The following is a 15284-nucleotide window of genomic DNA, read 5'->3' as shown; positions in this document are numbered from 1 at the left end:
AGAACTAAGATTCAAACTCAAGCAATCTAACTACAAATGTGATGTTCAAAGTGCAAACATTCTCTTCCTCATGTCCTTGAACATTCCCATTTCCCATCTGTAACCAAACATATGGAACGCATCAATTTCTTTTATGGGCCCTAACATCACCATAGAGTCCTAGATAAATCTTGACTGGGTGCTGGATGACAGAGAAGCATATGAAGGATGGAGGGTGGCAATGAAGTTGGCCTGATTTCAAAACTGTGGAGAATAAAGTGTGTTTCTTTGAATGATGTGAAGGATGTTTTGATACCCAGAAAGACTACAAGGCCACAAAGTAAAGAATTCTGCTATACTACTCCAGGAATGTCAACAACCTGGAGTTCACGATCCTGGACTCCAGGGAAGAGACAAAGGGGGAAGCCGACTTTCAAAATTGATACATGGTGCATAAAGTTCCCTTGGTGTCATCTGCTCTTTTACCTTCAAATCCTAAAAATCCCCATTGCAGATTGTATTGCACTTTATCCCCCAAACATCTACAGTCCAGAGTTGTCAGTCTAGCCGACAAAAGAGGTAGAAATTCAGGGAAGCAGCAGAAATGGTTAGGGGACCATGGGGCAATTCCTTTGGTTGATGTACAGATCCCCCTACCTGGGGGATTATGTTTACCTGGCATTTAGTATGTTCCCGGAATTAAAATAAAAGATAAGTGTGATTTTAAAAAGAAAGCAAACAGTTACCCTAGAACTTGTGTGCTTTCCAGGTCTTAAGGGCTCTATCCTACACAAAATACGGAAAAGCAAAACCATTCAACAGCCTTTGAGACAGGAGGAATGATTTGACATGAACTATCCCTGCCATTTTAAGAGCCAGCTGAGGCAGGACACATTAGTAACCTGAGTGGCTCTAATTCTGGTTGCCTAAACGTGCTTACTGAGGTGGGGGACAAGTCTATTTGTCAGCAGAATGCTAAGTAGTGATTTCGGCAGTGCTGATTGATTTGCAGAGATGGCACAGATGTGACCTCCTCCGTCAAAGTCGATGTTTTCTTGGCCCTCAAAATTTCAGAAAAATACAAATATAAATGAAAAATAATGACAGGACCCACACATAGCCCCAGAGTCATTGCCTCAACAATTATTTAATGCCTGCTAGGTTTCCAGCACCCTGCTGGATGCTGACAATGACATAAAAATCATCAAAGACATAACTTTTGTTCTACAAAATTAATAATGGCAATGTTAAAATTATATAGTTTTAAAAATCAGAGTTGAACATTTCCTTTGCCACATATATTCTGCTTTCAAATTGAAAATTAACAGGTAGGGGCGCTTGGGTGGCACAGTCAGTTAAGCATTCAACACTTGGTTTTTGCTCAGATCATGAGATCGAGCCCCACATCAGGCTCCATGCTCAGCATGGAGTCTGCTTGAGTTTCTCTCTCCCTCTCTCTCTGCCCCTCCTCCTCGTGATCTTTTTCTCTCTATAAGTAAATATTTTTAAAAATTAAAAAGTAAACATGAGTATACCTTCCATATAGTCTTCCCTTTGTCTAGAATGCCCTTTTCTTCATCTGTCTAGACAAATCTCAGATATAAGTCAAAGTCCAGCATGACTATCTCCTCAATAACATGAAGCCTCAGTGGCTATGCCCACATGGCAATGCCCCTTTAGACCCCATCCACATGTTTGCAATTCAAGATATTACTGTAGGTGTCTGGATATGTGTCTGAATCCCCCACTCAATGACCTTCTGTGGTTGAAGTTCTTTTAGACTCCAGCTATTCTTTAGAATATCTCTGGATGTGTTAAAAAACAAAAACAAAAACAAAAACAAAAAAACAGAAGTTTAGGTTCCAAACCATACCCATTAAATCAGAATTTCCAGGGTGTAGGCCTATACTTCTTTATTTTACTTTACTTTCTACAGGTGATGAGTTACAATCAGTGCTAGAAGCACGGAATTATACAATCAATGACTCTGAATGAATCTTACTTTGCCAAATGGACTTGCTCATCTCTCTTCCCTCATGTCCTCCATGTTTTTTTTAACTCACCCCTCAGTACCCTCCAGCCACAAGGGCCTTCCTCATTTCCTCCCATGTACCAAGTTCTTTTTTCATGGTGCCCATTCATGCTCTTGGTTCTTCTAGAATGTACTTCCTCCTAAATTAATCTGGCTATCACCTAGTTTTCTATTCAGGTCTCAACTTGAATGCTGTTTCTTCAGGGAGGCTGTCCATTGACCTCTCCCAATCTAAACCAGCCTCTCCTCCTTTATCACTTACCACTCTTTGTAATACATTCTTGGTATTTACTGGTGGAATGCCTGTCTCCCCAACAAAAGGGAAATAGCTCCATGAACAAAAAGGCCGTATTGACATAGTTCACCAATACTCAGCTCATAGCCTGCATCGACAAACTATTTTTGAATGAATGAATGACATTGATTAAATTACTTAACCTCTGTGAGCCTGTGTCCTTATCTATACATGATGGTATTAATTCCGACTTTCCCAAAGTTGTCATTCAAATGAAATGAGGTGACATATCTAAACAGCCCAGTGCAAAACCTGGACAATAGCTGGGACTCCATAAATATTATTCAATTATTCAAGATCCGGAAGTTCTCAATTCTTTGACTAAATTATTTTCCATGTGACCTGAGATAAGAATTCTGATGCTCTGTGCTTCTGTTCTATTATTAGGTCATACCATATGAAAACACTCAAAAAACAACAATTTCATAATTTTTCATTGGTCCAGAGCTTTTATACAGAAAGTAAAATGTCACTCAATAGTTTTAGGCATATTAAAACATAATTTGTAATTGATAAGGAAAAGGACATTTCTACCCCATTTAGTAAATAGTGATATGGATAGGGAGAGAAAAGATTCTGCTCCAAATCATATTATAACTTGCTAAGAGAGTCAAGTTATGGTGGGATGTTAAGTTTCCAGAATCTCTTTTAACCTTGCTTGGCTCTTCTTATTTTGCTTCTCATGTTTTCAGAGAATTTTGTGACTTTCCTTGGCACCAATTCCTAATAAGAGTTTCCTGAGTTCAATTTTACCCACTCACTCAGGATACATTATTGAATGGAGAGGAACTTTTTATTGCCTATGGTTACAAACAGCTTTTATTTCAGTCCCAGTCAGGAATAAGACTATAAGACTACACACATTCCTGTAATTGAACACAGCTACTGATGAGTTGATAATCCAATTGGCTGATGAGTCTAAATGCATTTTCATTTATGGTGGATGGACTAAAAAAAGAAGGATATAATGTGCACTGTACTGTGTCATGAATTTCTCAAACTTCTTCCTTTGGTACTTTATTTCTTAGGTTCTAGAAACTGCAGAGCAGCATATAGTGGCCCATCAAAACTGGGAAGTTGACATTGTGACTGAACTAGTCCCGGGGGTCTTCACAGAAAAAGCAGTTGGGGTCCTGGTCAGCTGGAGATTCCATCTGAATGGTGAGCGAGTGCACAGTATAGCTATTGCTGAGGGCTTTAACAATCTCTCTCCGAACAACCTGGCTGTCACGGCTGGCTGCTGTTGGGAAAGAACCACAGTGAGATTGGCACTGATTGCACACACATGGGTGACTGCTAAATTTCCAGCTTCAAGTACTTTGTCTTTGACCTGGTGGGGAGGGGCACAAGAAGAGCACTCAGAAGAAGCCACGTTGGCTCTGACAATCAGTTACATTCACACAGACAAGACAGGGGAAATTCTGGTGCAGCAAAGTACTCATCACTATGGGAACTCTTCCTGCCCACAGTTCTCTTGGGGTCTGGCGTGCTTAGAAGCTGAGCATGGAAGGGGAGATAAGGCCTGAAGAAAGCTAAGACAAAGCTCTTTCTTTCTCATATAGCCCTTTCCGCCAGTCCCCAGAGATCTTTGGGTTGCAGCTCTTGTATCTAATCAGCATTTATATCAAGGCTAGTGAAAGGAATCAGGAAGCATTTAGAGCTCCCCACAGACTCCTCCTAGAGCAGCAACCTTACTTCCATTTTCCTCTTGTTCCAAAAAGTATCAGGAGGCTCTAAGGCCCTCTCCCCCCAATAGCAACCTGTTTACTAGATTCTTCCACCTGCAGTAAAATATTGGTGTAGTGGATGCTATAAATCACCTGTAGCCAGATCTGAGATTCTCAGCAAAGATGAGGATGTCTAAGCCTAACCCTCAAATGCCTGTCGCCGTTGTTGCTGTAGCCTGCCTGCCTCTAAATAACTTCTTGAGTTATTTTTTAGCTGCCTGACATATCATTTTGCCTGAGCTGTCTCCTGAGGCAGTGAGAGATCCTCCCCCCTTCCCCCCACAGCCTGTTTCCCCAGCCCAAGGACACATAATGTGTGAATCACCTTCTATTTAAGAAAGTTTTTAGAATCCAACACCCTAAGAATTATCTCACATGGTACAGAATTTCTAACCATCCATTAATTAATCCCTGCTAGAGCGTCTTTTAGCTTGTTAGAATCTTAAGGATGAGACCTATGTCCCTTCATCTTTTTATCTTCAGTGATAGAGCACCTTAGACCAGGAGATATTCAATGAGCATTTATTGCTGAATTCATCCCATTATTTAACTGATTGGGCACCAAATCAGACAGGTGAGATCCAATTTTCAGAGTTTAAGGCTTTGAGGTTTGGGTGGCATTTAAACCATTTGTTCTACCCTCTACCCTCTGCAGTCTGCCTCAAAGGGATGTCTTCAGTATCATTGTTGCTACGATAACATTGACAAGGGGTGTTTTCAAAGGCCTTTGGTAATAGGAAACACTTTACAGTTGTTTTGACAGGCAACAGACACTAAAGAGAAGCTCTACAAAAAGGAGGGAAATTATTGAGTTTACAGGACAAGGGCTGAATTTTGGCAGGGTGTTTACAAAACTCACTGACCTGCAGCAACATGAGCTGAGAGAATCACTTGGTTCATTGCTAGAGACCAGATGTGCAAGCTGTGCACAGACACCACACCATCCACAGCTAAGATGAGCTCTTTCACATCACTGTAATTCAGGTTCTTAGGTACACCTAACAAGAGGAAGGAGAGGGAGGCTGTTTGTTATTTAACTAAATATAGCTCATCCACAGGGCTAAATGGGGCTGCAAAATCTTCTCCAGAATTTCAACTTGCCCTCCTCTTTTCTGGTTTCTTACTTCAGATGTTTACAAATCAGATTCACTTGACTGTGTCAAAGGGTTTCACATCAAAGAATGTTTGCAAAATTTACCATGCAATAACCAACAATAGCAATCATTCTCTGTTTTCGGGGTGTGTTATTAAACCAATTAAGTTTTTTCTACTATCTACTATTAAGTTATTTCTACTATCTTTGCATACACTCTAGAAACCAAAATGAAGAAACATGGGACTTGTTATGAAATAATTCTGGGTTAGCATTCTGACCACAACTACCATGAATTTACCCAAATCTTGGAACTTCTCTGATCCTCAGCAGATCTATGGTAAAATAGGGACAGTAAGAGCAATATGTATACTGAGTTCTTTGAGGAGCAAGTGGGAAAAAATTTCTGCTCTTTGTACACTACAATGCTATGTAAATCAGAGTTCTGCAATAGGTCACTTACTGAACCTTGTTAATAGGTGATACTAACATTGTAATGCCATCTTATTCGGTTTATAGAATTTTTATTGATCTAGGTACATTACTCAGGGTTTAATGACTGGGTCATATAATGTCAGAGTTTGACATCTTTCTTGATTCCAAAGGAATGGTGTTGGGGCATACAGGAAGGTAGGGATGCTGTCAGCCAATCAGCTATTCTTTCGGGCTGAGGGAACTGGGGTTTCCCCAGCTTGAAGAAGTGAAAGCTCAGGGCTCTTGGGTGGCTCAGTGGTTGAGTGTCTGCCTTTGGCTCAGGTCAGATCCTGGGGTCCTGAGATCGAGTCTTGCAATAGTCCCCCACAGCGAGCCTGCTTCTCCTTCTGCCTATGTCTCTGCCTCTCTCTGTGTGCCTCTCATAAATAAATAAATAAAACCTTAGGGGAAAAAAAGGAAAGAAAAAGTGAAAGCTGAGGGCAGAAGGATCGATCCCTTTTTTCAAATATTGCAAGGATTGTCATTTGGAAGATGAGAGGCTATGAAAGTGTAAGGGTCTTTGCTTTGGCAGAGAGAAGGCAAGCTAATGGTTGGTTAGAATTGTAAAACACATCAGTTTAATATAAGTTTTTTTAATCAACTCAACCAGCATAACAATGATAAAGCCACTTGAGGCAATAATTAAATCCATGCCAACTAACGATGACCCAAAGAGGATGCTGTAGAACAGATTTCTAAGGATGACCACCTTTTAGCTCCTACTTCAATCATATATACACAACACAAACACCTGGTGTGTTTGTTAAAAATAAATATGCCTTAGCTCCATTCCTGTCCTTCTGAAGAAAATTTCTATGGATAAGGCTCTGAAATTGACATGCTTTCAAAGTGGCTCTCCACCTTGAATGCATATTAGTATCCTCAGAAGAGATTTTAGAAATCCTGATTACCAGGTCACACCCAGGACCAATTAAATTAGACCCTCTGGGGATAAGATGAAGCATCAGTATGTTTATAGCTCATTTGGTGATTCTAACACACAGCCAAGATTGAGAACCATTGCACTGACATTAACAAACCACTGGGCAGCCCTACCTTGCAATAGTTCTCAAGTTTGCTTGCATGTTAAAAAAAACCCCATCAAAACAGGCCCTAAACTGAGTCAATTAAATCAGAATCTCTGGGTATGAGGCCTGTGCATAAGTATTTTTAAAAGTTTCCCAAATGATTGTAATGAGCAGCAAGTCAAGAACAACTTACTTAAAGGAATAGGAAATCCTTAATCCTCCTTTTTCAGGATTTAAAAGGCTTACTCATGGGGATTTCCATCTTAAAGCTAATATTAAAATTCTCTACAGTTTGAGTTTATTTTTTTAAGATTTTATTTATTTTATTCATGGGAGACACACAGAGAGAGGCAGAGACATAGAACGACAGGCAGAGGGAGAAGCAGGCTCCCCATGGGGAGCCCACTATGGGACCCTATCCTGGGACTCCAGGATGACATCCTGAGCGGAAGGCAGACACTCAACCACTGAGCCACCCAGGCATCCCAGTTTGAGTTTACTTTTTATCTCACTTCATATTGTTTCATGGAGGTAACAAAGAGCTGGTCAACATGTTCTTTTATTCTGTAAAGTAAAAGGTAACAAAGAGCTGGTCAACATGTTCTTTTATTCTGTAAAATAAAATTCTGAGTTGCATAGAGCTCAGACCACTGGAAACAAGAGTTCTTAGATTAGTCATAAATAGAATGTGTATGGAGTCATGGTCGACATTGTTATATTGTAATGATAATAACCCATCTTTACCGAGAAATGGCCATATGTCGAGGTTTGCGCTAAGTATTGCATTCATAGTGCTTATCTTATTTAATCTTTGTAAGAACTTTAAGGGCTAAATGTCAATGTCACAATTCCTATTTAATTGGGGGAGAGGAAATTGGGAGTCAGAGAGGTTAAGAACCATTGCTAAGGCTACACAGAGACCGGGGATGTCAGATTCTCAAGTCCATGGTTTGAGCGTGAAACATGATACAAATGGTAGAAGTCTAAGTCTTGCAACCCAAAGTTGCCTATTATGCCTTATGTATCATCTCTGAGGAGTTTCATGTGATCCTCTAAAAACCTATTGTCATTGTCTAGGACCCTTGAGATGAAATCACAATCCCACTACCCCCTTCCCTCTTGCCTCACTTATATCTTTACTTTTATAGAGAATACAAGTTCACTGTTACTTATTTTACTATATAAAATAATGTTGACAAGCAAGAGGATATGTTCTCACTGGCTTCAGTGCTCCATCATATACTAGAGTTTTGTTTTTTGTTTTGTTTTGTTTTGTTTTTTCTGAAGGAGAGCCTGTGAAAGTATTAATACATCCAGGAAAATACCAAAATTAGTCTTTAAAAAATAATTGCCCAGGTTAATAAATATATGAAAAATCACTCAATATATCTCATAATGAAGGAATTACATATGGAATCAATAAAATATAATATTTCACCTGTCAGATTAGAAAAGAATCAACATTTTGATACTCAGTGATGGTGAGGATGTGAGGAAATGGGCATTCTCAGATGCTGTTGGCAGGAAAGAAATTGATATGGTATGTTTGGTAGAAATGGCAATATCTATCAAATTTTTAAATGCACATAACTTTTGAAACAGCAATATCACTTCTAAGACACAGATATTCAAGCACTAAAAAAAATATATATGGACAGAATGGTAATTACACCATTATCTATAATGTCCATCAATAAGTAAGTACATGCATCCAGGGAAATACTTCATACCATGAAAAGGAATAAGAAAAAAAAAAAGAATAAGATGTATCTCTGTATGTGCTAATATGAAAAGACCTCCAAGTGAAGAAAGTAAGGTGAACAAAATAGGAATCAATGCATAATTCTGTTTATATAAAAAAACACACTATATATGTACACATATATATGTAAATGCCTAAATATTTTTGGACAGATACATATCAACTTATTAGTAGGTGTTATCTCTGAAGAATGGGACTGAGAATTCAAAGGTGGAAAAATGAGGAAACTTTTAATAATTTTATACCATTCCATATTTTTAGAAAACTTCATTAAGTACAAGTATTATTTTATGCTAACCTAATTTGAAAACCTAATTTAAAAATTAAGCATTTTCCACGTAGGAGTTACCTGCAAGTTTCAATAATTAGCTACGTTTTCCTTAAATAAAAAGAAATAGTCACCTGAGAAGAGCTGTACTAAGAGACAGAGACAGTGGAATATACTCATCTCCAATGTACACCAACTTGTTTTTCTCCATCTGTAAGTCAGCAAAGTCCCATATTAGGAACAGCTGCAGCTCAGCACTCAGCCCTCAGAAAGGAAATAGATGCATCTGTGACTTAACAAACCAAATATTGTCACTTTCAAAGAGAGGAAGTCCACTTGTTCCACAGTGACATTTGACTCCCTTTTCTGTTTCACTGTTGTCAACATTATCATCCTCTAACATTGTCTTACATCTGTCTATCATCCTCTTACAGTGCCCAATGGGATAAAATCCTTAAACATGTGATCAGTAATGAACACTAAGAAGTGTGGGCTTTTGTGAAGGCACCTGCACTCTGAGATTGTGTTAGCCTTATGTCAAAATGTGCTGGGCAAAAAAGAAAAGTTCAAGCCAAGATCTGGATATTTTTGATTGTCCAAATGCTTGATGTGATGTAAACCTCTAATTCCGATTGAATTTTCTACGTGCTACTCTCAGTGCTCTCATGTAGTAATCCTTTAAGTGGTATGAAAAGACTATTCCAGTGGTTCTCAAAGTGTGTTCCCTGGACCAGCAGTGTCAGCATCTTGTTAAAAATTCCAATTCTTAGGCCCTACTCCAGACCTACTGGTTCTGGAACTATGAGGGTGGGCCCAGCAGCCTTAACAGACATCAAGTGATTCTGATGCACTGAAGTTTAAGGACTGTTAGCCAGGTCTACAAGGGGTTTTAGGCAAGCCCTTCATAGTAGTTATAATGCTGCCTGAGAGATAGATTATCCAATTATTCTTAAGTCTTTTCCATATATTTAGGGAGAAATTTCTATTTTTGCAATATCTCCTTCAGTGTCTGTCCTTAGTATTTGTACATATCATTTTTATACCATGCCATATCATTTAATAGTTGCTGGAGGAAAAAAGAGAAACCAGCTCTTTTTATTTGTTCCCATATGAATAAAAAAATAATATCTGTTTTCACAAAAACTCCTTATAAATTTATATTTTCCTTAGAATGCAAATTAACAGTGAATGTGCCCTGCTGTGATTATAGGGAAGAAAAAACATTGATCCTGGAAATAATAATAAAATCACTCCTACCTTCCATGAGTAAGATGGAGAAGTCCTTTAAGACAGTGATGGTGCTGGCCAAAACCAGGATGGAAAAGACAAATGTGCAGATGGGGTCAGCCATTTTATAGTCTGGCTAAAAAATACAGGGACTTTAGTTAACTGAATTCAGGCCTTCCATGAAAAGTTTGATTAAAAGAATGAGTAATCATCTCTGCTTCTTTTTCACATTATCACCCTTCGCCTGCCTGACATTTGGCGTCCAACTCAGAGGTAAGACTTCCTGAAGACTCAATCCTTCTTTTAAGCTTCAAACTATCAGTGACGGAAGAAATTTTAAAAAGTAAATCTAAGATGTAAAGGGAAAATATCCTTGAGTTTTCTCTCCAAAGGCCTGATTTGACTTTTCTCAAATTAATAGAAGCGCAGAGTATGTGATTAAAAATATGCACAAGTTTATACAGTATTCAATGGCTTTTAGCCTTGGTAAGAGGAAAGGGTATCACCTGCCCAGAGGTGGCATATGACCAAGGTCCAGCTGGAGCTTGGTCTTGGAAGACTGGGGTTAGTTCCTTTCTTTCCCTCCTCAGGATGACACATATTTGAGGCAGGCATTTTTGATTAAGTCCTAAGAGTATAAGCTGAGGCCTCATTCTTGGCACTGTCTCACCACTGGACCCCTTAGCCTCAGGGTGAGATACCTGTTCCTCTGCCCTTGAAATTTTGTGCCACTAAAAAGTCCATGCCCAATTACCTCTGAGAAACTCTCAAATTCTACTAACCAGTGCAAGTTTGAACAATTTTGCCTTAAACTTGAAGCTTTCAATGAATATATGCTCAACTGAATTCAGATATGTCTGTAATTTTTGTTTATATGTTTTTATTTTTTAATAAAAATGATAAAGAATCCCTGCTAACTGGATGATCAAGATGCAAATAACAAAGCTAAATGCTCTTCTCCATTACTTCTACCTCCACCTCAGTGCACTTCCATCAGTTCTTGGCCTAACAGATCTGTGGTAAATGTTTGTTTAGGGTCAGAGGTTCACCCAGGATCCATCCCAACTTCCCATTAACACCCTGACATTGGGAGGAGAATTATCTTTCCCCCATTGTGGGTAATATTGGTGAGACAGTCAATCAGATTCTCTCCCTCCCAAGCCAAGCAGCAGGTACAAGATCCTACCTTAGTCTGTTGGACTCTTTCCCAGAAATACACATTTCAGCAGAATGACAAGAAATGGGGGGAAATGGCTGAGGCACATTCATTTTTACATTGGTACTTGGGACAGAAAGTGGATAGTTTCTGAAATCTAAGACACCCAATGTTGTCTTTATTTCTACCTTGATTTCTGTCCAAGAGTACATCAAATAAATTCCAGTCAATAAATATATTTTTTCTTAAGTAAGCTAGACATCTTTTCCCTTACTTATAACCCAAGAATCCTAAGGTATCCATTGTTCCATTGCTGTTCATCTTAGCTCCATAACAAAAGTAACTACTTTTTGGAAAGACTGATGCCCCTATAGTTTAAGACATAGCACTTAGGAATTTGGAAAGTCTAAGGTTTCAGGCTTTGGATATTTGTTTGTGTGTTTAAACCTTGCAAAGCAGTTGGTATAGGCAAATATAGGCAGTCCACCTCATTTAAGTTAATATTGGCATGTCAGCTCCTGTACTACAAAATCTATAAATTTACTATGACAGTGAGCAAACTCAAACATTCTCACCTTAAAGTAGATAATAAGTGCACTGGTTAGCACACTGATGCTCTGAAATAGATCTCCAAGGGCATGCACAAAAGCCGCTCTGACACTGGCATTAGCTTGCACTTCCTTATGATTGTGGCCAGGGTGTTTTTGGTGCAGAATCACACTTAGCCTGAAAAAGAGAAGGGTATTCTTGGCACACGTGAGATTAGCCCGTGAAAACCTATGCAGCATAATGGGGAATTCACAAGACCATGTATTATCTAGGATTGCAGATAGTTGAAATATTAATGCTGTAAAATGTACTATTTTGGACTAATTTTTGAAAACAAATGTATCATAGAATTTTAAATTTTTACACAAGGAGAGACAACAAAAGTTCACTTCATTTTCCTCTTCTATCTACCCAGTGCTACTATGGTTCACCTGAAAACTGGAAAGTATCACTTCCTAAATGAAACTATTTGATAATGAAGAGGGAAAATATCATTTATTGAGGGTCTACTGAATGTCAGGCATTAAGTTAGGCTTAAAGCTGTGCTTTGGTGGGAGCTAAATTAAATGTACTGGTTTCAAATGCAAACGACAGCAAAGGGGGTAAAACAAAAATAAAATTTCATTAGGTTCAGATTTTTAAAAAAATATTTTATTTTACTTAATTTTGTTCATTTCTATGAGAACTTAAAATCTGAATAATTTCTTAATGGCCAATGATGATACTCATGTGCTTGTATATATGTAGCTATTAATAAGAAACTAAAATGTTTTAATGTATTTTAAATATATATGTAAATATTATGCAATTTAACATGTAAATGTATATAGAAATGCAAACATATGTAAATTTTATACAGTCCTAAGAGTATAAGCTGTGGCCTCATTCTCTCTCTGTATATAACACATTGCAAAATTTAACATCTCCTATCCAAGTCAAAGAGATAAGTATTAGCCACAATAAATTATGTATCTGATTTTATTTTGGAACAAGGATTTTTAAAAAATTATTCTTTAGTACCACATATCCCAGTCTAAAGTGCCTGTTAAATTGAATGTCATCACCACAAAGTGGGATGATTGCTCTCCAGCAAGATTTGATCATTACATAATGTACCGTTTTTAGATGGTCACTGTTTGGGCAGAAATTCATCCTTAATTAATAGTTACCACTTAAGAATCTTCAGACAGCCTGATATGCCTGGCAGTTAAACATACTCTCTTTCTAGGTCTATTCATATGTGCTTATCATATTGTCACTCATTCTTTTACTCATTTTATTAGAAAAAAAGTACTTAGGGACTGTTGTGTGCCAGGCACTGCTAAATGCTTGGGGTATAAAGGTGAATGAAACATGGTCCCTCCCCCAAGTAGCTTTAAGTATAATGGAGATGGCAGAGATTTTTAAAAGACCCAAATAAATGAAAATTCTAATTTTAATAAGTCTACTAAGAACTTGTGCTATGGATAACACAACAGAGAAGTCTGATTTAGTTAGACAAAGCAGTTGAATTGGAGCTAATGGTTATGTTAGAGTTAAATTGTAGGCTGGAGAGGAGAGAATGTTTCCGGCAGGGAAAACAGCATGCGATAGCCTTAAGGCTCTATCACTAATCCTCATCCTAGAACCCCTTTGCAACTTCTATTAGAACTTTCTTTCCTGATTTTGGGTCTCCAAGGAATAGATTTATTCCAGACTATAGTTCTGATATTTCTATATTCAGACAACACAGCATCTAGCAACACTTGAAACCTATAATCCCAGTTCTGGGAGAAAACATTATAGTCACTCAGTATATTTATCCACAAATAACTATCTCCTTGCACAGGGAAGTCACCACTTTTCAATTCCCTTGTCTTTCTAAGTATGAGAAGCACCTTCAATGTTAAGGTCAAAGTTCAAAAGCAGTTTCAATAAAAAAAAAAAAAAAAAACTTGGATGGTATCAATTTAGAAAGTCAAACTTGATCATCAAGGTTCTAGATTTATGGGGTAGTTAGCTGGGTGTATCTTTCATATTCATGTAACATCGACACTACCTATGTGACATATGACTCTCAGGAAATTTTTAATATTTTCATTTTCCCTGCTGTTTTGTGGACATATTATTCTCCTTATGCAAAGATGATGTTATTGACTCCTACTCAGCGGCACATGTGCTCTGCCTTATTTGTCTCCTTGTGGTGATAGATTTGCATTGATCTCCACACGCTTTTTCTCCCACTGCCAATATGAAACACATTCTCAAGTTAGCTGATTGGAAGTAGGGACCTACTCAGTAATAGCAGTCAAATTCCACTCTTCTAACTGTTTAGCTCAGAGATTCTGACCAATGATTTGCACACTAGGAGGTAAGGAACTGAGACAGGCAGAAGGTAAAGGGATTAGAGTGACCTGAGGAGCTTTTTCAAAGTGTCTATGTTCAGAGTGTCTCTCTTACAAGGATCTTTCTGTTACATTGGGCCTATCTAGATAACTCAAGAGAGTCTCCCCATCTCAAAATCCATTCTTAACTTAATCAGATTTGCAAAGTTCCTTTTGCCATGTAAATTAATATACTCACAAATTTCAAGGGTTAGAATGTGGAAATCTTTGAGGGGCCATTCATTATTCTGTCTACCACAGATGATTGATAAATAGATAGATGATACAGTTTTAAATAGTGTTGCCCAGAATCAAGCTATCAAATGGTAAGGAACAAATCAACCAAAAAATATCAAAGACCTGGCCTCAAAACCCCCTTATCATGAACAATCAAATAGCTCATTAGGGTAAGAGAAGAGCAATATAGTAATGATCACATGTCCAGTAAGGCATCACATGTCTCATAAGAATAAATTGCCTGTGTAAGAGAGTGGATCAACAAGTGGAAACTAAAGAAAGAGTTTAGCTAATACAGCTTAAGAAGCAATTTTCATATAGTCACAATGATACAAAGATAAGAGAGACTGCTTTGAAGAGAAATAAATTCCCGGTTATTAGTTCTGTTAAAATATATGACACTAATGACTATTTTATTGGGATGTTGCAAAGGAGAATTCAAAAGTAGAAAGAAAACTGAAGTAAATGAAATTTAAGATCCCTTCCAACCCAGCCCTCTGAGAACCCATAATGTGTTGTTCATGTAACAAAAACTAAATAGGAATAAGTCATATCTCATATGGAACCATCACTATGCATGAGAGCAAACTGGCCAGGAGCTCGATTCTGGGCCTAGTAGATCTAGATTCAGATCCCGGCTCTGCATTACCTCACTGACAATTTATTCAATTTATCATCTTCAAAAGTGGAAGAATTAAACAAAAACAAACAGGGTTAAAGACAGGGTTAAAGACAACTTTTATGGGCAGTGTGTGGAGTGACTTACATAATGTTGGCTGCCACAGCACAGCCTGAAACCAGGATCATCACCGTCCCCTGGATCTGGTAATCGGGGTACAGCAGGCGTTCACATGCCAGGTACACCAACACCCCAGTCACCACCCAGACGCACAAGATGGACAGCAGGGCACCTAGGATCTCTGGGGATTCAAGCACACAGATACCCAGACACAAAGAATTTGTGAATTACCTTAACCTCTCAAGAATCATAAGGCATTAACATTCCTTGCCAGCCACCCCCCCTCCCTGCAAAAGAGGCTTTAAACTCATTCACTCAGTGATTCACAAAGCAAAAGTGTGGATGGATTTTAACA

The 15284-nt window shown here is 38.2% G+C and overlaps 1 protein-coding gene across 2 annotated transcripts in view; it reads right to left on the bottom strand.

Moving 5' to 3' along the window:
• Positions 1-1096: 1096 nt before the first annotated feature.
• Positions 1097-15284, bottom strand: part of SLC30A8 (solute carrier family 30 member 8) — a 35754-nt gene continuing 21566 nt past the window's right edge. The window contains exons 4-8 of one of the 2 annotated variants that reach the window (XM_077847035.1): positions 14957-15110; positions 11617-11767; positions 9916-10021; positions 4897-5031; positions 1097-3543 (exon numbers count right to left, since the gene is read on the bottom strand). In XM_077847035.1, the coding sequence (XP_077703161.1) occupies positions 3401-3543; positions 4897-5031; positions 9916-10021; positions 11617-11767; positions 14957-15110 (689 nt within the window). In that variant the 3' untranslated portion in view covers positions 1097-3400. Of the gene's footprint in view, positions 3547-4896; positions 5032-9915; positions 10022-11616; positions 11768-14956; positions 15111-15284 lie in introns of both variants that reach the window. The other variant, XM_077847034.1, reaches the window with a different exon arrangement.

Source organism: Canis aureus, chromosome 14 (genome assembly GCF_053574225.1).
Source record: "Canis aureus isolate CA01 chromosome 14, VMU_Caureus_v.1.0, whole genome shotgun sequence".
NCBI classification, from domain to species: Eukaryota; Metazoa; Chordata; class Mammalia; order Carnivora; family Canidae; genus Canis; species Canis aureus.
This window is presented reverse-complemented; position numbering and strand designations above follow the sequence as displayed.